Genomic DNA, 27,442 nt, shown 5'->3' with positions numbered 1-27,442 from the left:
GCTCGATTTCGCAACTCTTCCATTGGCTCCCTCCCTCGCTTCCTACTCCACCCTAGCTCTTCCCAAGGCTCCCTCTTCCGCCCTCGCTCTCTTTCCCACCCTCCTGAGTACGTCCCAGCACCGATCTATCCTTAACTGTTTCCAGACGCCTTATGTTGTGCAGACCTTCAGTCCAAAAACATCAACAAACCTCCCCTCCTCTTTTTTTCCCCCCCTTCTCCTCCGACTTCACACTTTAGAACTGGGAGTGCTCCATGCTGGGGGCGTGATGGCGGTCGTCATGAATCACCTCAATAGACCTCAACGTCCGATTCATGAGTTGCCGACAGAACACGATGTCCATTGAGAACTGCCAAATCCTTTCAGGTTTCTCCTGCGTCAGCTGCTTTCAATTGCACTTTTGTTTACACCGCCACCAATTAATGGCTCAGCGTGGCGCTAGAATCTCTTGGATTGTTGCAAAGCTGCACACAGTCACCCTTTTGTCGGTGGGCAGAACCCCGATGAACCACGGACAAAACAGGGGCAGACATTGGCGCTCTGTCCCGGTGCAGCCAGGCATCAAAATCCCATCAGACAACCAATACCTTTATTTGTGACGTGCAAAGCCGAGCGTCGTCCGTCGTCTCTGCTCTCTGATTGTAAGCAGATTGCTTGGACACACAACTCACATTTAACTCCGTCTAATGGCTTTCACGAAGGCCAGAGTCCATCCATCATGATAGGAGGTCAGAGGCTCACGGAAAAAGGTTAACTGTTAATTGGGGTGAACACAAACCAGATTTGTCCGCTGGTTTTGTTATTTCAGCTTCATTGTACTTCTGACAGGCCGTGCCTTATTTGGACTTTGTTGGTTATTTCCAAGTTTATTGCTTAGTTCCTGTCCTGCGCTCTTATTTTGTAGTTTTGCAGCTTCACGCCTGCCTTTTAGCACTAATCCCCACACCCGTTTTCTGTTAGTCCATCCATCCATCCATCTTCTTCCGCTTATCCGAGGTCGGGTCGCGGGGGCAGCAGCTTAAGCAGGGAAGCCCAGACTTCCCTCTCCCCAGCCACTTCGTCCAGCTCCTCCCGGGGGATCCCGAGGCGTTCCCCGGCCAGCCGGGAGACATAGTCTTCCCAGCGTGTCCTGGGTCTTCCCCGTGGCCTCCTACCGGTCGGACGTGCCCTAAACACCTCCCGAGGGAGGCGATCGGGTGGCATCCTGACCAGATGCCCGAACCACCTCATCTGGCTCCTCTCGATGTGGAGGAGCAGCGGCTTTACTTTGAGCTCCCCCCGGATGACAGAGCTTCTCACCCTATCTCTAAGGGAGAGCCCTGCCACCCGGCGGAGGAAACTCATTTCGGCCGCTTGTACCCGTGATCTTGTCCTTTCGGTCATAACCCAAAGCTCATGACCATAGGTGAGGATGGGAACGTAGATCGACCGGTAAATTGAGAGCTTTGCCTTCCGGCTCAGCTCCTTCTTCACCACAGCGGATCGATACAGCGTCCGCATTACTGAAGATGCCGCACCGATCCGCCTGTCGATCTCACGATCCACTCTTCCCTCACTCGTGAACAAGACTCCGAGTTACTTGAACTCCTCCACTTGGGGCAGGGTCTCCTCCCCAACCCGAAGATGGCATTCCACCCTTTTCCGGGCGAGAACCATGGACTCGGACTTGGAGGTGCTGATTCTCATCCCAGTCGCTTCACACTCGGCTGCGAACCAATCCAGCGAGAGCTGAAGATCCTGGCCAGATGAAGCCATCAGGACCACATCATCTGCAAAAAGCAGAGACCTAATCCTGCAGCCACCAAACCAGATCCCCTCAACGCCTTGACTGCGCCTAGAAATTCTGTCCATAAAAGTTATGAACAGAATGGGTGACAAAGGGCAGCCTTGGCGGAGTCCAACCCTCACTGGAAACGTGTCCGACTTACTGCCGGCAATGCGGACCAAGCTCTGGCACTGATCATACAGGGAGCGGACCGCCAAAATCAGACAGTCCGATACCCCATACTCTCTGAGCACTCCCCACAGGACTTCCCGAGGGACACGGTCGAATGCCTTCTCCAAGTCCACAAAACACATGTAGACTGGTTGGGCAAACTCCATGTTTTCTGTTAGTAATCAAGACTATTTAGGTTGTGCGGATGCTTTCCTTCAATCAATCAATCAATCAATGTTTACTTATATAGCCATAAATCACCAGTGTCTCAAAGGGCTGCACAAGCCACAACCACATCCTCAGCTCAGATCCCACATCAGGGCAAGAAAAAACTCAACCCAATGGGATGACAATGAGAAACCTGATTGATTGATTGCTTATAATAATAATAGTAATATATTTTATTTATAAGGCACCTTTCTGGGCACTCAAGGACACCGTACAAAATCACAACAATAAAATCAAACTGGATAAAAACAAGAACAACAAAGATAGAGAAGATAAGATGATTACAATGAATAAGCAGTCAGGAATAGGTGTGTTTTGAGTCTTGATTTGAAGAGGGATATTGAATCTAAGTTACGAAGGTCCAAAGGTGTGGGGCAGAGCGGCTGAAAGCTCGGGCAGCCATGGTGGACACTTGAAATAAAGGGACAGTGAGATGGATGGATGAAGAGGATCTTAGGGAACGTGAGGGCGTGGCGACGTGGATCAGGTCAGAGAGATATGATGGAGAGAGGTTATGGATGGCTTAGAAAGTGAGGAGAATTATTTTAAAGTGGATGTGATGTTTGATGGGTAGCCAGTGGAGTTGCTGCAGAACAGGGCTGATGTGCTGGATTGAAAGGGTTCTGCTGATTATCCGGGCTGAAGAGTTCTGCAGAAGCTGAAGTTTGTGAAGTAACCAAACAGGAGAGAGTTGCAGTAGTCCAGGCGAGAGGTGACCAGGCTATGGACTAGTATGGCAGCAGTATGAGGGGTAAGGGATGGGCGAAGACGATTAATGTTTCGTAGATGAAAGGGTAATGTTGTTTATGTGGGCTTGAAAGGAGAGTGTGCTGTCGAGGATTGATTGATTGATGCACAGATGAGCGGTCCACCCCGGGTCCCGACTTGGGACAGCTAGCGCCTCGTCCGTGGTCACCGAATCTGTGCCCCCACCCTCCACGAAGGAGAGGGGGGCAGAGCAGAAAAGACACGGCAGATCAACTGGTCTAAAAGGGGGGGTCTATTTAAAGACTAGAGTATACAAATGAGTTTTAAGATGGGACTTAAAGGGGAACATTATCACAATTTCAGAATGGTTAAAACCATTAAAAATCAGTTCCCAGTGGCTTATTATATTTTTTGAAGTTTTTTTCAAAATTTTACCCATCACGCAATATCCCTAAAAAAAAGCTTCAAAGTGCCTGATTTTAACCATCGTTATATACACCCGTCCATTTTCCTGTGATGTCACATAGTGAAGCCAACACAAACAAACATGGCGGATAGAACAGCAAGTTTATAGCGACATTAGCTCGGATTCAGACTCGGATTTCAGCGGCTTAAGCGATTCAACAGATTACGCATGTATTGAAACGGATGGTTGTAGTGTGGAGGCAGGTAGCGAAAACCAAATTGAAGAAGAAACTGAATTGAAAAGATCGGCTTTTTTCAGAACATGAGCAGTTCCACGATGAGGAGTGTGCACATCTTCACCCTCCATTTGACAGTCGCAGGTGAGCACACCAACATTTTCCAAAAATAAATTCAACTAAATTAATGTATATTTAATGGTTGAAAATGTGATTTGTAGATCTGTCAAATCCTGTTTATTCTGAATGCAGAACCAAGCTATTATGTCACACCCAGGCCCGGCCCTAACCAATCTGGCGCCCTAGGCAAGATTTTAGGTGGCGCAAGAAACCGAATAGCTTTGTCTTTGACCTTTTTTTTTTTACTTACAACTATACCTAATATATAAAGGGGTGGAAAAGTGACTATTACCTGCAGGGCAAACATTAGCTAACCAGAAGGCAATAACAATGTAAACAAAAAACACCTGCTTAAAATATCTAATACAAATGTCCCTGAGGAATGTAAGGTGGGAGTACTGTAATTACCTAACGTTACATTATTATTTTCTAGCGCCTCGTCCGTGGTCACCGAATCTGTGTCCCCACCCTCCACGAAGGAGAGGGGGGCAGAGCAGAAAAGACACGGCAGATCAACTGGTCTAAAAAGGGGGGTCTATTTAAAGACTAGAGTATACAAATGAGTTTTAAGATGGGACTTAAAGGGGAACATTATCACAATTTCAGAATGGTTAAAACCATTAAAAATCAGTTCCCAGTGGCTTATTATATTTTTCGAAGTTTTTTTCAAAATTTTACCCATCACGCAATATCCCTAAAAAAAAAGCTTCAAAGTGCCTGATTTTAACCATCGTTATATACACCCGTCCATTTTCCTGTGACGTCACATAGTGAAGCCAACACAAACAAACATGGCGGATAGAACAGCAAGTTTATAGCGACATTAGCTCGGATTCAGACTCGGATTTCAGCGGCTTAAGCGATTCAACAGATTACGCATGTATTGAAACGGATGGTTGTAGTGTGGAGGCAGGTAGCGAAAACCAAATTGAAGAAGAAGCTGAAGCTATTGAGCCATATCGGTTTGAACCGTATGCAAGCGAAACCGACGAAAACGACACGACAGCCAGCGACACGGGAGAAAGCGAGGACGAATTCGGCGATCGCCTTCTAACCAACGATTGGTATGTGTTTGTTTGGCATTAAAGGAAACTAACAACTATGAACTAGGTTTACAGCATATGAAATACATTTGGCTACAACATGCACTTTGAGAGTGCAGACAGCCCAATTTTCATCAATTAATATATTCTGTAGACATACCCTCTTTTCCTGAAAGCTGATCTGTCCAGTTTTGGAGTTGATGTCAGCAGGCCAGGGAAGCTAGGGTCGATATTCTTCTCTTGATCATCTTGGGACGGTGTGAGCCAAGACATCCAGGGGGTTTAGCTCGCTCGTCTGCGGGAGCAAACTGCCGCCATTGCTTGCCGTGCTACCGAGGTCCTTTGTCCCTGAATTGCTCACACACTCCGGCAGATTCAATGGGGGTCTGGCGGCAGATTTCTTTGACTTTATCATTGGAAATGCATCTGCTTTGAGTGTCGCAGGATATCCACACATTCTTGCCATCTCTGTCGTAGCATAGCTTTCGTCGGTAAAGTGTGCGGAACAAACGTCCAATTTCTTGCCACTTTGGCATCTTTGGGCCACTGGTGCAACTTGAATCCGTCCCTGTTGGTGTTGTTACACCCTCCGACAACACACCGACGAGGCATGATGTCTCCAAGGTACGGAAAACAGTCGAAAAAAACGGAAAATAACAGAGCTGATTTGACTCGGTGTTTGTAATGTGTTTGAGAAAATGGCGAATCGCTTCCCGATGTGACGCCACGTTGTGACGTCATCGCTCCGAGAGCGAATAATAGAAAGGCGTTTAATTCGCCAAAATTCACCCATTTAGAGTTCGGAAATCGGTTAAAAAAATATATGGTCTTTTTTCTGCAACATCAAGGTATATATTGACGCTTACATAGGTCTGGTGATAATGTTCCCCTTTAAATGCTTCTACTGAGGTCGCATCTCTAACTGTTACTGCTAGAACATTCCATAGTACTGGAGCCCCAATAGAAAACGCTCTATAGCCCGCAGACTTTTTTTGGGGCTCTGGGAATCACTAATAAGCTGGAGTAGTTTGAAGGCAGATTTCTTGCCGGGACATATGGTACAATACAATCGGCAAGATCGGATGGAGCTAGACCGTGTAGTATTTTATACCTATCATGTGTTGCCTTCATTATAACACTTATATAAGACTTTTAAAGTCATTTTGATAGTAGGCTAATATAGACACTTACATCATGTGTTGCCTTCATTATAACACTTATATAAGACTTTTAAAGTCATTTTGATAGTAGGCTATTATAGCTAATATAGACACTTACATCATGTGTTGCCTTCATTATAACACTTATATAAGACTTTTAAAGTCATTTTGATAGTAGGCTAATATAGACACTTACATCATGTGTTGCCTTCATTATAACACTTATATAAGACTTTTAAAGTCATTTTGATAGTAGGCTAATATAGACACATCATGTGTTGTCTTCATTATAACACTTATATAAGACTTTTAAAGTCATTTTGATAGTAGGCTATTATAGCTAATATAGACACTTACATCATGTGTTGCCTTCATTATAACACTTATATAAGACTTTTAAAGTCATTTTGATAGTAGGCTATTATAGCTAATATAGACACTTACATCATGTGTTGCCTTCATTATAACACTTATATAAGACTTTTAAAGTCATTTTGATAGTAGGCTAATATAGACACTTACATCATGTGTTGTCTTCATTATAACACTTATATAAGACTTTTAAAGTCATTTTGATAGTAGGCTAATATAGACACTTACATCATGTGTTGTCTTCATTATAACACTTATATAAGATTTTTAAAGTCATTTTGATAGTAGGCTATTATAGCTAATATAGACACTTACATCATGTGTTGCCTTCATTATAACACTTATATAAGACTTTTAAAGTCATTTTGATAGTAGGCTAATATAGACACTTACATCATGTGTTGCCTTCATTATAACACTTATATAAGACTTTTAAAGTCATTTTGATAGTAGGCTAATATAGACACTTACATCATGTGTTGTCTTCATTATAACACTTATATAAGATTTTTAAAGTCATTTTGATAGTAGGCTATTATAGCTAATATAGACACTTACATCATGTGTTGTCTTCATTATAACACTTATATAAGACTTTTAAAGTCATTTTGATAGTAGGCTAATATAGACACTTACATCATGTGTTGTCTTCATTATAACACTTATATAAGACTTTTAAAGTCATTTTGATAGTAGGCTAATATAGACACTTACATCATGTGTTGTCTTCATTATAACACTTATATAAGACTTTTAAAGTCATTTTGATAGTAGGCTAATATGGCTAATATAGACACTTACATCATGTGTTGTCTTCATTATAACACTTATATAAGACTTTTAAAGTCATTTTGATAGTAGGCTAATATAGCTAATATAGACACTTACATCATGTGTTGTCTTCATTATAACACTTATATAAGACTTTTAAAGTCATTTTGATAGTAGGCTAATGTAGACACTTACATCATGTGTTGTCTTCATTATAACACTTATATAAGATTTTTAAAGTCATTTTGATAGTAGGCTATTATAGCTAATATAGACACTTACATCATGTGTTGCCTTCATTATAACACTTATATAAGACTTTTAAAGTCATTTTGATAGTAGGCTAATATAGACACTTACATCATGTGTTGTCTTCATTATAACACTTATATAAGACTTTTAAAGTCATTTTGATAGTAGGCTAATATAGACACTTACATCATGTGTTGTCTTCATTATAACACTTTTATAAGACTTTTAAAGTCATTTTGATAGTAGGCTAATATAGACACTTACATCATGTGTTGTCTTCATTATAACACTTATATAAGACTTTTAAAGTCATTTTGATAGTAGGCTAATATAGACACTTACATCATGTGTTGTCTTCATTATAACACTTATATAAGATTTTTAAAGTCATTTTGATAGTAGGCTATTATAGCTAATATAGACACTTACATCATGTGTTGCCTTCATTATAACACTTATATAAGACTTTTAAAGTAATTTTGATAGTAGGCTAATATAGACACTTACATCATGTGTTGTCTTCATTATAACACTTATATAAGACTTTTAAAGTCATTTTGATAGTAGGCTAATATAGACACTTACATCATGTGTTGCCTTCATTATAACACTTATACAAGACTTTTAAAAATCATTTTGATAGTAGGCTAATATGGCTAATATAGACACTTACATCATGTGTTGCCTTCATTATAACACTTATATAAGGCTTTTAAAGTCATTTTGATAGTAGGCTAATATAGACACTTACATCATGTGTTGCCTTCAATATAACACTTATATACGACTAATATATATAAGACTAATATTTACAATTTTTGCGGCTTCAGACAGATTAGTTTTTTGTATTTTTGGTCCAATATGGCTCTTTCAACGTTTTGTGTTGCCGACCCCTGGACTAGTGCATTTAATACCTTTTTACCAGCACGTTGCCTCTTTGGCTCTCTGCATTCTTTGAAATCACAACAATCTTCGTCATCTCACACGAAGCGTTCCCGGCAACTACATCACTACTTTATCATTCCGAAACATATTTTATTTGCATTGCTGAATGTGTGAGTAGCCAGTGTGCAGCTTGTATAACAGTATGGAGATACTGAAAATAAGTCAACACACAGACATAGTACCTATAGCTAACACCAGTTAGTTGCGTATTCCCATTGAGGTGGTAGTGTTATGGTCTGGGGATGCATGAGTGCTGCCGGTAATGTGGGGCTGCACAATATAAACAGCATACCTGCCCAATCACGTTATAACTGTAGAATGATGGAGGGCGAGTTCTTGGTTTCTTATGTGTGTTTATTGTTAGGCAGTTTCATTAACGTCCTCCCAGCGCGGTAACAACACACAACAACAGCAGTCAAGTTTTCGTCTACCTACCGTAAAGCAGTTGGTCTGCCGTAAACAGCAATGTTGTGACACTTTTAAACAGGACAATACTGCCATCTACTGTACATGCATATGTGACCCACCCATAATGTGTCACATTTTTGTGTCGATTTATTTATTTTATTTTGTGGTTTGAATTCGTTTTTGGAGCTGTCATTACACATTTATCAGTATTCACATTGGTCAGTAGGGGGCAGTAGGGCGGTTCTTCCCAATTGAATGCTATCACCTGCAGACCGGAAGTGTCTTGTCATTCTGATGAGCGAAACCAGTCTGTGAACAATTGAAACGTCCTGTGTGCTTTTTCCTCCTGTATAACAGGTTAGTTTTGGTGAATCAACTCACTGAATAATACCCATGTGATCTTTATAAGTTTAAGTACACATTCTGATGGTGGAGCCTAACTCTAAAGTGTTTGTGAGTTGTAGTTTGTATTTGTGAATGAATCCAGTGCACAGCTGCAGTAATCAATACAAAAAGGCGACGTGAGTATGCAATGTTTATATAGGAACTTCTGATCCTAATTCAGACTCCCAAATTAGAGCTACCGTTTTCTTATTGATTTTATAATGTATATTTGTATAATGTGTGTGTTCTGAAATAGTGACAGAGAATAGAACAAGGATGGACAATTCAACCCTTAACTCAACAATGAGTAGATGAGTGTTATGTGTGTGTATATGTGTAAATAAATGAACACTGAAATTCAAGTATTTATTTTATTTATATATATATATATATATATATACATATAAATAAATAAAAAATAAAAAATAAAAAATATATATATAGCTAGAATTCACTGAAAGTCAAGTATTTCTTATATATATATATATATATATATATATAGTATATATATATATATATATATATATATATATATATATATATATATATATATATATATATATATATATATATATATCTTAAACACACCCCCCGCCCCCCACCCCCCACCTCCCGAAATCGGAGGTCTCAAGGTTGGCAAGTATGCTGATTGGCAACCAAGTATAAGTGAGGGAGCCAGTGATCACACCTGAGAAATGGAGCTAAATAGGAAGTGCAACGAAAAATAAGATACAAGAAACGAATAACTGTCATGTGAGATCATAACATTTTCTCTAGGACCGTTCCTTAAGAAAAAGAAAAATGGTTGCTGAAATGTGTTATTTGTTATTTGTATGTTTTTACAGGTCATTGAATTGAAAAGATCGGCTTTTTTCAGAACATGAGCAGTTCCACGATGAGGAGTGTGCACATCTTCACCCTCCATTTGACAGTCGCAGGTGAGCACACCAACATTTTCCAAAAATAAATTCAACTAAATTAATGCATATTTAATGGTTGAAAATGTGATTTGTAGATCTGTCAAATCCTGTTTATTCTGAATGCAGAACCAAGCTATTATGTCACACCCAGGCCCGGCCCTAACCAATCTGGCGCCCTAGGCAAGATTTTATATATACACATCGGCAGTGAAGTGTATATACTCACAAGAAACCGAATACCTTTGTCTTTGACCTTTTTTTTTACTTACTTACAACTATACCTAATATATAAAGGGGTGGAAAAGTGACTATTACCTGCAGGGCAAACATTAGCTAACCAGAAGGCAATAACAATGTAAACAAAAAACACCTGCTTAAAATATCTAATACAAATGTCCCTGAGGAATGTAAGGTGGGAGTACTGTAATTACCTAACGTTACATTATTATTTTCCATAACAATTTAGCCCCCTCCACAATATTAACCCGACGTTAAAACAGAACTAGCTATTTATTGATTAGCAATTGCCGAATCATGTAACATTAGCTTAATGCTAAAAAGCCAGGTTACTATCACATTCTGTAACAGACAAATAATTTCATGTAGGCTAACGTTACCTACCTGCTACCTCTGTCTTTTCTCGTTTCTCCTCCTTTTCTTTTCTCTTTTTTCTTCCCTGGGCACCTGACAGTTTTGGCCAGTTTGACATCTTGTGTTGATTTTTTGATGTGGTGACGTCCAAAGAGAGTCATGATACGGGAAGGGAGGGGGCGCACCGTGCCCCTTAATGTTGTAACAAATAATATTTCTATTAAAAAGGCTTTATTTTGCATTTTAATTAACGTGGGATTATTTTTTGTATTTACAAATAATAGTACCAACTTTTTTTTTTTTCTTTTTTTTTTTTTTCTCCAACATTTGTGACACTGGCGTGGCGCCCCCTGATGGACGGCGCCCTTAGCATTTGCCTATACGGCCTATGCCACGGGCCGGCCCTGGTCACACTAATTTTCATCCTGATCTGCTACAGATTGAACACGTGGCAGCAATTTGGTTTTCACCGATTACTGTCAAATACAATCATATCTTGTTGTGATGTGTTGTCTTACACTATTTGTTCTAGTGCAGGGGTCGGCAACCTTTACCAGTCAAAGAGCCATTTTGACCGGTTTCACAAATTATAGAAAACAATGGGAGCCGCAAAATTTTTTTGAAATTTTTAAATGAAATAACACTGCATACAAAGTATTTTTCTTTGCTTTGTGCTATGTATAACTAGGGATCTCAGACACGCTGCCCACACTCTTATATGGAATTTGAAAGCTGGTGCGTCACACGGGTTCAAAATGAATGGCGCTTGTCAGCGTTATGTGTGCCATGATGATACAGCATATAACACCCACTACAATCAGCGTGCCTGATCAGCCACACGTTGTTTGAGGCTTCCGCTTGCTCACGTAGGTGACAGCAAGGCATACTTAGTCAACAACCACACTGACGGTGGCGGTATAAAAAAAACTTTTAACACTCTTACTAATAATGCGCCACACTGTGAACCCACACCAAACAAGAATGACAAACACATTTCGGGAGAACATCTGCACTGTAACACAACATAAACACAACAGGACAAATACCCAGAATCCCATGCAGCCCTAACTCTTCCGGGATACATTATACACCACCGCTACCAAACCCCGCCCACCTCAACCGACGAACAGAGAGGGGGGGGGTTTGGTGGTAGCAGGGGTGTATAATATAGCCCGGAAGAGTCAGGGCTGCATGGGATTCTGGGTGTTTGTTCTGTTGTGTTTATGTTGTGTTAAGGTGCAGATGTTCTCCCGAAATGTGTTTGTCATTCTTGTTTGGTTTTGGTTCAAAGTGTGGCGCATTATCCGTATTTTCCGCACTATTAGCCGCACCTAAAAACCACAAATTTACTCAAAAGCTGACAGTGCGGCTTATAACCCGGTGCGCTTTATATATGGATTAATATTAAGATTCATTTTCATAAAGTTTCGGTCTCGCAACTACGGTAAACAGCCGCCATCTTTTTTCCCCGTAGAAGAGGAAGTGCTTCTTCTTCTACGCAAGCAACCGCCAAGGTAAGCACCCGCCCCCATAGAACAGGAAGCGCTTCTTCTTCTACTGTAAGCAACCACCCGCCCGCGTAGAAGAAGAAGAAGCGCGCGGATATTACGTTTCATTTCCTTTGTGTGTTTACATCTGTAAAGACCACAAAATGGCTCCTACTAAGCGACAGGGATCCGGTTCATGAAAAGACGCAATCTCTCCATCCGCACACGGACTACTATTTCACAGCAACTGCCTAAAGACGTTCAAGAAAAGCTGGCTACTTTCCGTGCATATTGTAAAAACAAGATAGCTGAAAAAAAGATCCGGTCAGAGAACATTATCAACATGGACGAGGTTCCACTGACTTTTGATATTCCTGTGAACCGCACTGTGGATACAACGGGAGCACGTACGGTGAATATTCGCACCACAGGGAAAGAGAAGTCATCCTTCACTGTGGTTCTAGCTTGCCATGCTAATGGCCAGAAACTTCCACCCATGGTGATATTCAAAAGGAAGACCTTGCCAAAAGAGACCTTTCCAGCCGGCGTCATCATAAAAGCTAACTCGAAGGGATGGATGAAGAAAAGATGAGCGAGTGGTTAAGGTAAGTTTACGCGAAGAGGCCGGGTGGCTTTTTTCACGCAGCTCCGTCCATGTTGATATACGACTCCATGCGCACCCACATCACGCTGGTTTTTAATATATTATTAAAGTTTGACTGACCTATCTGACTGTTTTTTTGACATTCCTTTAGCGCAGTTAGATGCGGCTTATAACACGGGGCGGCTTATAGGTGGACAAAGTTTTGAAATATGCCGTTCATTGAAGGCGCGGCTTATAACCCAGGGCGCCTTATGGTGCGGAAAATACGGTAGTAAGAGTGTTAAAGTTGTGTTATATGGTCACCGTCAGTGTAACCTGTGTGGCTGTTGACCAAGTATGCCTTGCTGTCACGTACGTGTGCAAACAGAAGATGTATAGCGCATAACAAGTGTTGGGCTGGTACGCTGTTAATGCAGAATGTAGAGGGCGCCAAATGTTATTCAATCATGGCACGCCCTTGTTATAGCTGTAAGGGTGATAATCGGTGAATAAAAATCCCGGAAGTTTTCAATGAAATCTGGAAATTTCACGGGTACATCGGGGGGTACAGCAAGTAAGCTGCTGAGCCGCATCAGAGTGATCAAAGAGCCGCATGCAGGCTCCGGAGCCGCGGGTTGCCGACCCCTGTTCTAGTGTGACATGTTTTCTTAAATGTCTATTTTTCAGTTTATTGGAAAAAGATGATGCATTACAGAAAACTAGGAGATTGGACATTTCTTTCAAGCAATTGGCGAGGAAAAACTTGTTAGTTCACTGCAAAAAGTCAGTGTTCAAAAACAAGAAAAAAAACAAACTGAAATGAGGGGTATTTTATTTGAACTAAGCAAAATGATCTGCCAATAGAACAAGAACATTTGGCTTGTCAAGACTTTCCAAAACAAGTCAAATTAGCTAACCTCAATGAACCCCAAAAATAGCTTAAAATAAGTATATTCTCACTAATAACAAGTGCACTTTTCTTGGTAGAAAAAAAAATGAGACCTTTTTTGCTCAATATGTTGAAAAATATTCTTAAATAAGTAAATGCTAGTGCCATTATCTTGACATAATGATATGCATACATCATGATTTTTTTTTTTTTCATGCTTGAAATAAGAAATGATGACTTTAAAAAAGAAGTTTTATACTTGCGAGTGTTGATGACACAGCTTTGCAACACTTGATATTCTAGTTTCAAGCATGTTTTACTCAGCAACAAGCTGTAATATCTTACTGAGATCATTTAGGGGCAAAACACTTAAAACAAGTAAAACACTCTAACATAAAATCTGCTTAGTGAGAAGAATGATCTTATCAGACAGAAAATAAGCAAATATCAGCCTTATTTGACATATTTCATCTCACTCAGATTTCACTTTTTGCAGTGTTGTTGCTTGCAAAATATTACATTTTTTATATTATGATTGATTTAAGAGGATATATTATGAGCATTACTTTTTATCACCTGTATGGAAATTAGAGGAACTTCAAATGGCAATCAGCGAGTCCTACGCTGTAGGTTTCTCTTGTTTATGCTTCTTGCAAGATGGTTTACTAAGTAGTTTTGCCACATTTGACTGATGTCAATTAGCCAAGTGTATTTGTAAAGTTACGCAGCAATATTTTCGTCAGGAGTCGGGACAGATTGTGGGCATTACCCTGCTAAAATGTCTAGTTTGACCACACGGACCACTATCCAAATATTTATATATCCTATATTATTTATGGCATAGGCCTACTTTGATGGCAAGCCGATGCCAACAGTAAAATGACCGCCACATTTGGTTCAGCATAACTCATACTTGCCAACCCTCCCGGATTTTCCGGGAGACTCCCGAAATTCAGCGCCTCTCCCGAAAACCTCCCGGGACAAATTTTCTCCCGAAAAACTCCCGAAATTCAGGCGGACCTGAGTGACGTGTTGACAACACACAACAACAGTGTCGACCGTAAAGCAGTTGGTCTGCCGTAAACAGCAATGTTGTGACACTTTTAAACAGGACAATACTGCCATCTACTGTACATGCATATGTGACCCACCCATAATGTGTCACATTTTTGTGTTGATTTATTTATTTTATTTTGTGGTTTGAATTCGTTTTTGGAGCTGTCATTCCACATTTATCAGTATTCACATTGGTCAGTAGGGGGCAGTAGGGCGTTTCTTCCCAATTGAATGCTATCGCCTGCAGACCGGAAGTGTCTTGTCATTCTGATGAGCGCGACCAGTCTGTGAACAATTGAAACGTCCTGTGTGCTTTTTCCTCCTGTATAACAGGTTAGTTTTGGTGAATCAACTCACTGAATAATATCCATGTGATCTTTATAAGTTTAAGTACACATTCTGATGGTGGAGCCTAACTCTAAAGTGTTTGTGAGTTGTAGTTTGTAAATGAACACTGAAATTCAAGTATTTATTTTATTTATATATATATATTGGGACGGCGTGGCGCAGCGGAAGAGTGGCCGTGCGCGACCCGAGGGTCCCCGGTTCAATCCCCACCTAGTACCAACCTCGTCATGTCCGTCGTCATGTCCTGAGCAAGACACTTCACCCTTGCTCCTGATGGGTGCTGGTTAGCGCCTTGCATGGCAGCTCCCTCCATCAGTGTGTGAATGTGTGTGTGAATGGGTAAATGTGGAAGTAGTGTCAAAGCGCTTTGAGTACCTTGAAGGTAGAAAAGCGCTATACAAGTACAACCCATTTATCATTTATTTATCATTTATATATATATATATATATATATATCCATCCATCCATCCATTTTCTACCGCTTATTCCCTTTTGGGGTCGCGGGGGGCGCTGGAGCCTATCTCAGCTACAATCGGGCGGAAGGCGGGGTACACCCTGGACAAGTCGCCACCTCATCGCAGGGCATATATATATATATATATATATATATATATATATAGGTAGAATTCACTGAAAGTCAAGTATTTCTTATATATATATATATATATATATATTTTAACCACGCCCCCAACCACGCCCCCCGCCCCACCCCCGACCACGCTCCAACCACCCCCGACCACGCTCCAACATAAAATCTGCTTAGTGAGAAGAATGATCTTATCAGACAGAAAATAAGCAAATATCAGCCTTATTTGACATATTTCATCTTACTCAGATTTCACTTTTTGCAGTGTTGTTACTTGCAAAATATTACATTTTTTATATTATGATTGATTTAAGAGGATATTATGAGCATTACTTTTTATCACCTGTATGGAAATTAGAGGGAAATGACTCTGAAACATGTATAAAAGACAACAAAAGTGACAAAGAGATTCGGTTTGCTGTCGTCTTATCAAGAACGTCCGACGTTTGCAACCATCATTCAGTTCAGTTCAGTTTCAGTTTGTTTGGAACATGCATACGATACAATGTCATCCATCCATCCATTTTCTACCGCTTATTCCCTTTGGGGTCGCGGGGGGCGCTGGAGCCTATCTCAGCTACAGGAAGGCGGTGTACACTCTGTCATGCATCACATATTTCCAGTTGTTTCATCACAGCACGTCCGAAAAGGAGTAGGAAGAAGCTGAGCTTATTTAATCCTACCCCTTTTCACACCATAGAAATGTCATCCTATTTCCTGGTTCTCTGTAATAAAACTGTGAATAAATAATAAATAAGTAATATACTCATACTTGCCAACCTTGAGACCTCCGATTTCGGGAGGTGGGGGGTGGGGGTGGGGCGGGGGGCGTGGTTAAGATAGATATATATATATATATAAGGGAATAAGCGGTAGAAAATGGATGGATGGAAGAAATACTTGACTTTCAGTGAATTCTAGCTATATATATATATATATATATATATATATATAAAATAAATACTTGAATTTCAGTGTTTATTTACAAACTACAACTCACAAACACTTTAGAGTTAGGCTCCACCATCAGAATGTGTACTTAAACTTATAAAGATCACATGGATATTATTCAGTGAGTTGATTCACCAAAACTAACCTGTTATACAGGAGGAAAAAGCACACAGGACGTTTCAATTGTTCACAGACTGGTCGCGCTCATCAGAATGACAAGACACTTCCGGTCTGCAGGTGATAGCATTCAATTGGGAAGAAACGCCCTACTGCCCCCTACTGACCAATGTGAATACTGATACATGTGTAATGACAGCTCCAAAAACGAATTCAAACCACAAAATAAAATAAATAAATCAACACAAAAATGTGACACATTATGGGTGGGTCACATATGCATGTACAGTAGATGGCAGTATTGTCCTGTTTAAAAGTGTCACAACATTGCTGTTTACGGCAGACCAACTGCTTTACGGTAGACACTGTTGTTGTGTGTTGTCAACACGTCACTCAGCTCCGCCTGAATTTCGGGAGTTTTTCGGGAGAAAATTTGTCCCGGGAGGTTTTCGGGAGAGGCGCTGAATTTCGGGAGTCTCCCGGAAAATCCGGGAGGGTTGGCAAGTATGGATAGCACACCTTGCCACCTATAAAACTAAGTATGAATATATGTAATCTGTCTACATATAATATATCTTTTTTTAGCATTGTTTTTTACAAAATAAAAAAAATGGCATACATTTTTATTTTATTTTGAGAGCTTCTAATATTTCAGATAAAGGGTGTCTAAACTTTTTCCACCAAGGGCCACATACTGAAAAGTCAAATATGGGGGAGCCATTTTAATATTTTTTTATAAAAAAAAATAAATAAATGCTAAAACCATATTATATAACCTCTTAAGGCCCAAGCTGTTTGTTTACATGCTTTTTTTTTATTTCTCTTTGCTATTTGGGCTTGTTGGACCCTAATTAGAATAAAAACTAAAAATCATCTTTTGATATGATGTACTTAGTCCATAAGTACACAAACGTGTACTTCATGTGTAGTGACTAGGGATGTCCGATAATGGCTTTTTGCCGATATACGATATTCCGATATTGTCCAACTCTTTAATTGCTCCTTTTGTGTGGCTCGACGCCGGTAGCCTTCCCGGGCGCTTTAGCTCTAATGGCTTCCTGATGCTCTCCAGGGACAGGCCCGTGGTTTTCCTGCCATGGCGACCCACCAGTGTCGCAGAACTGGCCACGTCCCTCACTATCACGTCTTTGAGTGACGTCTATTGGCCTTGACCGGGATGAACGTTCCACATCACGGTTATTGTGACCAAAGCCGTTATCGTTGTCCAATTTTTTCCAAGTGTCAAAAAAATCTGGATTTTTTCTAAGTGTCAAAATGTCGGGATTTTATCTAAGTGTCAATGTCGGGACATTTCTGTCAAAATGTCGGAACATTTCTGTCAAAATGTCGGAATATTTTGAGTCAAAAATTTGGGATTTTTTCTGAATGTGAGAAAATCTGGATTTTTCCCAAGTGTCAAAATGTCGGGATTTTATCTAAGTGTCAATGTCGGAACATTTCTGTCAAAATGTCGGAACATTTCTGTCAAAATGTCGGAACATTTCTGTCAAAATGTCGGAATATTTACTGTCAAAATGTCGGAATATTTTGAGTCAAAAAGTTGGATTTTTTCTAAGTGTCAAAATGTCGGGATTTTATCTAAGTGTCAATGTCGGGACATTTCTGTCAAAATGTCGGAACATTTCTGTCAAAATGTCGGAATATTTTGAGTCAAAAAGTTGGGATTTTTTCTAAATGTGAGAAAATCTGGATTTTTTCCAAGTGTCAAAATGTCGGGATTTTATCTAAGTGTCAATGTCGGAACATTTCTGTCAAAATGTCGGAACATTTCTGTCAAAATGTCGGAATATTTACTGTCAAAATGTCGGAATATTTTGAGTCAAAAAGTTGGATTTTTTCTAAGTGTCAAAATGTCGGGATTTTATCTAAGTGTCAATGTCGGGACATTTCTGTCAAAATGTCGGAACATTTCTGTCAAAATGTCGGAATATTTTGAGTCAAAAAGTTGGGATTTTTTCTAAATGTGAGAAAATCTGGATTTTTTCCAAGTGTCAAAATGTCGGGATTTTATCTAAGTGTCAATGTCGGAACATTTCTGTCAAAATGTCGGAACATTTCTGTCAAAATGTCGGAATATTTACTGTCAAAATGTCGGAATATTTTGAGTCAAAAAGTTGGATTTTTTCTAAGTGTCAAAATGTCGGGATTTTATCTAAGTGTCAATGTCGGGACATTTCTGTCAAAATGTCGGAACATTTCTGTCAAAATGTCGGAATATTTTGAGTCAAAAAGTTGGGATTTTTTCTAAATGTGAGAAAATCTGGATTTTTTCCAAGTGTCAAAATGTCGGGATTTTATCTAAGTGTCAATGTCGGAACATTTCTGTCAAAATGTCGGAACATTTCTGTCAAAATGTCGGAATATTTACTGTCAAAATGTCGGAATATTTTGAGTCAAAAAGTTGGATTTTTTCTAAGTGTCAAAATGTCGGGATTTTATCTAAGTGTCAATGTCGGGACATTTCTGTCAAAATGTCGGAACATTTCTGTCAAAATGTCGGAATATTTTGAGTCAAAAAGTTGGGATTTTTTCTAAATGTGAGAAAATCTGGATTTTTTCCAAGTGTCAAAATGTCGGGATTTTATCTAAGTGTCAATGTCGGAACATTTCTGTCAAAATGTCGGAACATTTCTGTCAAAATGTCGGAATATTTACTGTCAAAATGTCGGAATATTTTGAGTCAAAAAGTTGGATTTTTTCTAAGTGTCAAAATGTCGGGATTTTATCTAAGTGTCAATGTCGGGACATTTCTGTCAAAATGTCGGAACATTTCTGTCAAAATGTCGGAATATTTTGAGTCAAAAAGTTGGGATTTTTTCTAAATGTGAGAAAATCTGGATTTTTTCCAAGTGTCAAAATGTCGGGATTTTATCTAAGTGTCAATGTCGGAACATTTCTGTCAAAATGTCGGAACATTTCTGTCAAAATGTCGGAATATTTACTGTCAAAATGTCGGAATATTTTGAGTCAAAAAGTTGGATTTTTTCTAAGTGTCAAAATGTCGGGATTTTATCTAAGTGTCAATGTCGGGACATTTCTGTCAAAATGTCGGAACATTTCTGTCAAAATGTCGGAATATTTTGAGTCAAAAAGTTGGGATTTTTTCTAAATGTGAGAAAATCTGGATTTTTTCCAAGTGTCAAAATGTCGGGATTTTATCTAAGTGTCAATGTCGGAACATTTCTGTCAAAATGTCGGAACATTTCTGTCAAAATGTCGGAATATTTACTGTCAAAATGTCGGAATATTTTGAGTCAAAAAGTTGGATTTTTTCTAAGTGTCAAAATGTCGGGATTTTATCTAAGTGTCAATGTCGGGACATTTCTGTCAAAATGTCGGAACATTTCTGTCAAAATGTCGGAATATTTTGAGTCAAAAAGTTGGGATTTTTTCTAAATGTGAGAAAATCTGGATTTTTTCCAAGTGTCAAAATGTCGGGATTTTATCTAAGTGTCAATGTCGGAACATTTCTGTCAAAATGTCGGAACATTTCTGTCAAAATGTCGGAATATTTACTGTCAAAATGTCGGAATATTTTGAGTCAAAAAGTTGGATTTTTTCTAAGTGTCAAAATGTCGGGATTTTATCTAAGTGTCAATGTCGGGACATTTCTGTCAAAATGTCGGAACATTTCTGTCAAAATGTCGGAATATTTTGAGTCAAAAAGTTGGGATTTTTTCTAAATGTGAGAAAATCTGGATTTTTTCCAAGTGTCAAAATGTCGGGATTTTATCTAAGTGTCAATGTCGGAACATTTCTGTCAAAATGTCGGAACATTTCTGTCAAAATGTCGGAATATTTACTGTCAAAATGTCGGAATATTTTGAGTCAAAAAGTTGGATTTTTTCTAAGTGTCAAAATGTCGGGATTTTATCTAAGTGTCAATGTCGGGACATTTCTGTCAAAATGTCGGAACATTTCTGTCAAAATGTCGGAATATTTTGAGTCAAAAAGTTGGGATTTTTTCTAAATGTGAGAAAATCTGGATTTTTTCCAAGTGTCAAAATGTCGGGATTTTATCTAAGTGTCAATGTCGGAACATTTCTGTCAAAATGTCGGAACATTTCTGTCAAAATGTCGGAATATTTACTGTCAAAATGTCGGAATATTTTGAGTCAAAAAGTTGGATTTTTTCTAAGTGTCAAAATGTCGGGATTTTATCTAAGTGTCAATGTCGGGACATTTCTGTCAAAATGTCGGAACATTTCTGTCAAAATGTCGGAATATTTTGAGTCAAAAAGTTGGGATTTTTTCTAAATGTGAGAAAATCTGGATTTTTTCCAAGTGTCAAAATGTCGGGATTTTATCTAAGTGTCAATGTCGGAACATTTCTGTCAAAATGTCGGAACATTTCTGTCAAAATGTCGGAATATTTACTGTCAAAATGTCGGAATATTTTGAGTCAAAAAGTTGGATTTTTTCTAAGTGTCAAAATGTCGGGATTTTATCTAAGTGTCAATGTCGGGACATTTCTGTCAAAATGTCGGAACATTTCTGTCAAAATGTCGGAATATTTTGAGTCAAAAAGTTGGGATTTTTTCTAAATGTGAGAAAATCTGGATTTTTTCCAAGTGTCAAAATGTCGGGATTTTATCTAAGTGTCAATGTCGGAACATTTCTGTCAAAATGTCGGAACATTTCTGTCAAAATGTCGGAATATTTACTGTCAAAATGTCGGAATATTTTGAGTCAAAAAGTTGGATTTTTTCTAAGTGTCAAAATGTCGGGATTTTATCTAAGTGTCAATGTCGGGACATTTCTGTCAAAATGTCGGAACATTTCTGTCAAAATGTCGGAATATTTTGAGTCAAAAAGTTGGGATTTTTTCTAAATGTGAGAAAATCTGGATTTTTTCCAAGTGTCAAAATGTCGGGATTTTATCTAAGTGTCAATGTCGGAACATTTCTGTCAAAATGTCGGAACATTTCTGTCAAAATGTCGGAATATTTACTGTCAAAATGTCGGAATATTTTGAGTCAAAAAGTTGGATTTTTTCTAAGTGTCAAAATGTCGGGATTTTATCTAAGTGTCAATGTCGGGACATTTCTGTCAAAATGTCGGAACATTTCTGTCAAAATGTCGGAATATTTTGAGTCAAAAAGTTGGGATTTTTTCTAAATGTGAGAAAATCTGGATTTTTTCCAAGTGTCAAAATGTCGGGATTTTATCTAAGTGTCAATGTCGGAACATTTCTGTGAAAATGTCGGAACATTTCTGTCAAAATGTCGGAATATTTACTGTCAAAATGTCGGAATATTTTGAGTCAAAAAGTTGGATTTTTTCTAAGTGTCAAAATGTCGGGATTTTATCTAAGTGTCAATGTCGGGACATTTCTGTCAAAATGTCGGAACATTTCTGTCAAAATGTCGGAATATTTTGAGTCAAAAAGTTGGGATTTTTTCTAAATGTGAGAAAATCTGGATTTTTTCCAAGTGTCAAAATGTCGGGATTTTATCTAAGTGTCAATGTCGGAACATTTCTGTCAAAATGTCGGAACATTTCTGTCAAAATGTCGGAATATTTACTGTCAAAATGTCGGAATATTTTGAGTCAAAAAGTTGGATTTTTTCTAAGTGTCAAAATGTCGGGATTTTATCTAAGTGTCAATGTCGGGACATTTCTGTCAAAATGTCGGAACATTTCTGTCAAAATGTCGGAATATTTTGAGTCAAAAAGTTGGGATTTTTTCTAAATGTGAGAAAATCTGGATTTTTTCCAAGTGTCAAAATGTCGGGATTTTATCTAAGTGTCAATGTCGGAACATTTCTGTCAAAATGTCGGAACATTTCTGTCAAAATGTCGGAATATTTACTGTCAAAATGTCGGAATATTTTGAGTCAAAAAGTTGGATTTTTTCTAAGTGTCAAAATGTCGGGATTTTATCTACCGGTAAGTGTCAATGTCGGAACATTTCTGTCAAAATGTCGGAATATTTACTGTCAAAATGTCGGAATATTTTGAGTCAAAAAGTTGGATTTTTTCTAAGTGTCAAAATGTCGGGATTTTATCTACCGGTAAGTGTCAATGTCGGAACATTTCTGTGAAAATGTCGGAACATTTCTGTGAAAATGTCGGAATATTTACTGTCAAAATGTCGGAATATTTTGAGTCAAAAAGTTGGGATTTTTTCTAAATGTGAGAAAATCTGGATTTTTTCCAAGTGTCAAAATGTCGGGATTTTATCTAAGTGTCAATGTCGGAACATTTCTGTGAAAATGTCGGAACATTTCTGTCAAAATGTCGGAATATTTACTGTCAAAATGTCGGAATATTTTGAGTCAAAAAGTTGGATTTTTTCTAAGTGTCAAAATGTCGGGATTTTATCTACCGGTAAGTGTCAATGTCGGAACATTTCTGTGAAAATGTCGGAACATTTCTGTCAAAATGTCGGAATATTTACGGTCAAAATGTCGGAATATTTTGAGTCAAAAAGTTGGGATTTTTTCTAAATGTGAAAAAATCTGGATTTTTGCTAAGTGTCAAGATGTCGGGATTTTATCTAAGTGTCAATGTCGGAACATTTCTGTCAAAATGTCGGAACATTTCTGTCAAAATGTCGGAATATTTACTGTCAAAATGTCGGAATGTTTTGAGTCAAAAAGTTGGATTTTTTCTAAGTGTCAAAATGTCGGGATTTTATCTACCGGTAAGTGTCAATGTCGGAACATTTCTGTCAAAATGTCGGAATATTTACTGTCAAAATGTCGGAATATTTTGAGTCAAAAAGTTGGATTTTTTCTAAGTGTCAAAATGTCGGGATTTTATCTACCGGTAAGTGTCAATGTCGGAACATTTCTGTGAAAATGTCGGAACATTTCTGTCAAAATGTCGGAATATTTACTGTCAAAATGTCGGAATATTTTGAGTCAAAAAGTTGGGATTTTTTCTAAATGTGAAAAAATCTGGATTTTTGCTAAGTGTCAAGATGTCGGAATATATTCTGTCAAAAAGTCAAGATTTTATCTAAATGTGGGCTCTGAACCGAGGATGTCGTTGTGGCTTGTGCAGCCCTTTGAGACACTTGTGATTTAGGGCTATATAAATAAACATTGATTGATTGATTGATTACCGATACTGATATCAACCGATATCAACCGATATATACAGTCGTGGAATTAATACATTATTCCTAATTTGGACAACCAGGTATGGTAAAGATAAGGTCCTTTTTTAAAAAATTAATAAAATAAAATAAGATAAATAAATTAAAAACATTTTCTTGAATAAAAAAGAAAGTAAAACAATATAAAAACAGTTACATAGAAACTAGTAATGAATGAAAATGAGTAAAATGAAGTGTTAAAGGTTAGTACTATTAGTGGAGCAGCAGCACGCACAATCATGTGTGCTTACGGACTGTATCCCTTGCAGACTGTATTGATATATATTGATATATAATGTAGGAACCAGAATATTAATAACAGAAAGAAACAACCCTTTTGTGGGAATGAGTGTGAATGGGGGAGGGAGGTGTACTAATTGTAAGTGTATCTTGTGTTTTTTATGTTGATTTAATTAAAAAAATAAAATAAAAAACAGATACCGATAAAAAAAACAAAAAACGATACCGATAATTTACGATATTACATTCTCAAGCATTTATCGGCCGAAAATATCGGCAGGCCGTTTTATCGGACATCTCTTTTATTTATGTAGTGTAATCATTTTCTTCGACTGGCGCACTAACATCATGTGGTTTATTTATTTTTGTACATATGTAGCATCATCTACAAAATGACAAAGAATTGCTATTGCGACATCTAGTGGACACATTTAGAACAGCAGTTTCTTTCGTTCAAAAATGATGGCTAATTTTTATACCTAACAAACTCATCCCGCAGGCCGGATAAAAACCTGTTCGCGGGCCTGATCCGGTCCGCGGGCCGTACGTTTGACACCCCTGGGGTCATTTAACTCCACATACTGATATGCTTAAGGTTTTAAGTGTTAAAGTTAAAGTTAAAGTACCACACTAGGTGTGGCGAAATTATTCTCTGCATTTGACCCATCACCCTTGATCACCCCCTGGGAGATGAGGGGAGCAGTGGGCAGCAGCGGTGGCTGCGCCCGGGAATCATTTTGGTGATTTAACCCCCAATTCCAACCCTTGATGTTGAGTGCCAAGCAGGGAGGTAATGGGTCCCATTTTTATAGTCTTTGGTATGACTCGGCCGGGATTTGAACTCCCAACCTACCGATCTCAGGACGGACACTCTAACCACTAGGCCACTGAGTAGGTGTACATGCATATAAATGTTTTAAATTACACTTTCCTCTAAGGTTATATTTCTCCTCTTTTTGTTGAGAAGAATTGTTGTACGTTCTTGGCGAGCAGGTTATAGTTTGCTTTGTACATCATTTTAGCTGTTTGCAAATGCACCAAAATGGTTGAATTTCAACATTTTTGATTTAACAAATAAAGGTTCTCTATATCCAACATGATGTATTATTAGGGCCCGCATGGCCCATTGCATAAGGACTCCCACAGGGAGTCCTTATGCAATGGGACATAAGGACCTATTGTATTTGTAAGGTTTTATTAGGGCCCGCAATGGCCCATTGCAAAAGGACTCCCACAGGGAGTCCTTATGCAATGGGACATAAGGACCTATTGTATTTGTAAGGTTTTATTAGGGCCCGCAATGGCCCATTGCAAAAGGACTCCCACAGGGAGTCCTTATGCAATGGGACATAAGGACCTATTGAATTTGTAAGGTTTTATTCTTTCTTCTTATTATTATTATTATTATTCTTCCGCAACTTTGCGCTGCAATTTGACCCCGTTAACATACTTCAAAACTCACCAAATTTTACACACACATCAGTAATATACGGCAAAACTTTTTATCAAAAAACCAAACCTCAAAACTCAAAATTGCGCTCTAGCGCCCCCTACGGAAAAAAAAAAAACTAGACTGCCTGTAACTCCCACTAGGAAGGTCGGAAAGACATGAAACAAAAACCTTTATGTAGGTGTGACTTAGACCTAGATTTCATAATAGTATATTCTCGGGCAAAAATCAACAGGAAGTTGGCAATTCCCCCTTCAAGACAAAAAAGTACTAAAAACAGTCACTTTTGCCTCTTTGAGCTGTAAGGTGACCCCCTTAACATGCTTCAAAACTCACCAAACTGAACACACACACCAGGACTGGCTAAAATTGCGATTTAATGAAAAAAACCTAACCCCAAATCTCAAAATTGTGCTCTACCGCAATTTTTTAATAAAACGCAGAAAAAACTGCTCCTCGGAAGAAAAAATGACAAAACTGCCTGTAACTCCCACTGGGAAAGTCAGAGAGACATGAAACAAAAACCTCTATGTAGGTCTCACTTAGACCTACTTTTCATAGATTGACAACCCTCAGCAAAAATCAACAGGAAGTTTGCAATTTCCCCTTCAAAACAAATTTTTTTTATAAACCGGTCACTTCTCTTCAAACATTATCTCCTCTGAGCGCGTTTGTCGTTTCGGCTTCAAACTAACACAGGAGAGAGATTGAACCCTTCCAAATAAAAGTTATCGAAATAATTTTTATAAATGCTCCGGTTTTGATTTTATGAGCCTTCAAAGAACCGCTGCGCTGATGCTGATGCTGCTGCGCTGCTGTTTTCTCAAGATGGCTGCTTAAAAGCAGGAAGCACCAGCGTAGGTACACTAGACAAAAGTATTGGGACACTTCGGACTAAAAGTAGACAAAAGTATTGGGACACTTATGACTACCACTGGACAAAAGTATTGGGACATTTAGGCCGAAAACTGGACAAAAGTATTGGGATACTTGGGACTAAAACTTGACAAAAGTATTGGGACACTTGGGACTAAAACTTGACAAAAGTATTGGGACACTTAGGACTAGCACCTGCCAAATACACGGGCCCAACCAATGCTGCTTGCAGCTTTAATTAGGGCCCGCCATGGCCCATTGCAAAAGGACTCCCACAGGGAGTCCTTATGCCTATTGTATTTCGTCCGTTTTATTCTTTCTTATTATTATTCTTCCGCAGCTTTGCGCACTACTTTGACCCCCTTAACATGCTTCAAAACTCACCAAATTTTACACACACATCAGTAATATACGGCAAAACTTTTTATCAAAAAACCAAACCTCAAAACTCAAAATTGCGCTCTAGCGCCCCCTAGGAAAAAAAAAAACTAGACTGCCTGTAACTCCCACTAGGAAGGTCGGACAAACATGAAACAAAATCCTCTATGTAGGTCTGACTCAGACCTAACTTTCATAATGGTACATTCTCGGGCTAAAATCAACAGGAAGTTGGCAATTCCCCCTTCAAGACAAAAAAGTACTAAAAACAGTCACTTTTGCCTCTTTGCGCTGTAATTTGACCCCCTTAACATGCTTCAAAACTCACCAAACTGAACACACACATCAGGGCTGGCAAAAACTGTGATCTAATAAAAAAACCTAACCCCAAATTCAAAAATTGCGCTCCACAGCAATTTTTGAATAAAACGGACAAAAAACAGAGACATGAAAGAGACATGAAACAAAAACCTCTATGTAGGTCTCTCTTAGACCTACATTTCATAAATTGACAACCCCCAGCAAAAATCAACAGGATGTTTGCTATTCCCCCTTCAAAACAATTTTTTTGGAAAAACCGGTCACCTTCCTTCAAAAACTATCTCCTCTGAGCGCGTTTGTCCTTTCGGCTTCAAACTAACACAGGAGAGACATTAAACCCTTGTGCATAAATTAACAGAAGCGTTTTGTGATACCTGCTCCGGTTTTGATTTTATGACCCTTCAAAGACCCGCTGCACTGATGCTCCTGCGGTGCTGTTTTTTTAAGATGGCTGCTCAAAAGCAGGAAGCACCAACATGCCCACACAATGCAGACAAGGTAGGTACACTAGACAAAAGTCTTGGGACACTTCAGACTAAAAGTTGACAAAAGTATTGG

General features: G+C 38.8%; 1 protein-coding gene across 1 annotated transcript in view; it reads left to right on the top strand.

Annotated features, from left to right (window-relative positions):
• Positions 1 to 27,442, top strand: part of pdgfrb (platelet-derived growth factor receptor, beta polypeptide) — a 151,033-nt gene that overhangs the window by 46,847 nt on the left and 76,744 nt on the right. The window contains exon 2 of the mRNA XM_061930654.1: positions 9,814 to 9,906. Within this exon, the coding sequence (XP_061786638.1) occupies positions 9,849 to 9,906 (58 nt within the window). The 5' untranslated portion in view covers positions 9,814 to 9,848. The remainder of the gene's footprint in view (positions 1 to 9,813; positions 9,907 to 27,442) is intronic.

This window comes from Nerophis lumbriciformis, linkage group LG36, assembly GCF_033978685.3.
Source record: "Nerophis lumbriciformis linkage group LG36, RoL_Nlum_v2.1, whole genome shotgun sequence".
NCBI classification, from domain to species: domain Eukaryota; kingdom Metazoa; phylum Chordata; class Actinopteri; order Syngnathiformes; family Syngnathidae; genus Nerophis; species Nerophis lumbriciformis.
The sequence above is the reverse complement of the archived record's forward strand: the minus strand, read 5'-3'. Positions and strand labels throughout refer to the sequence as shown.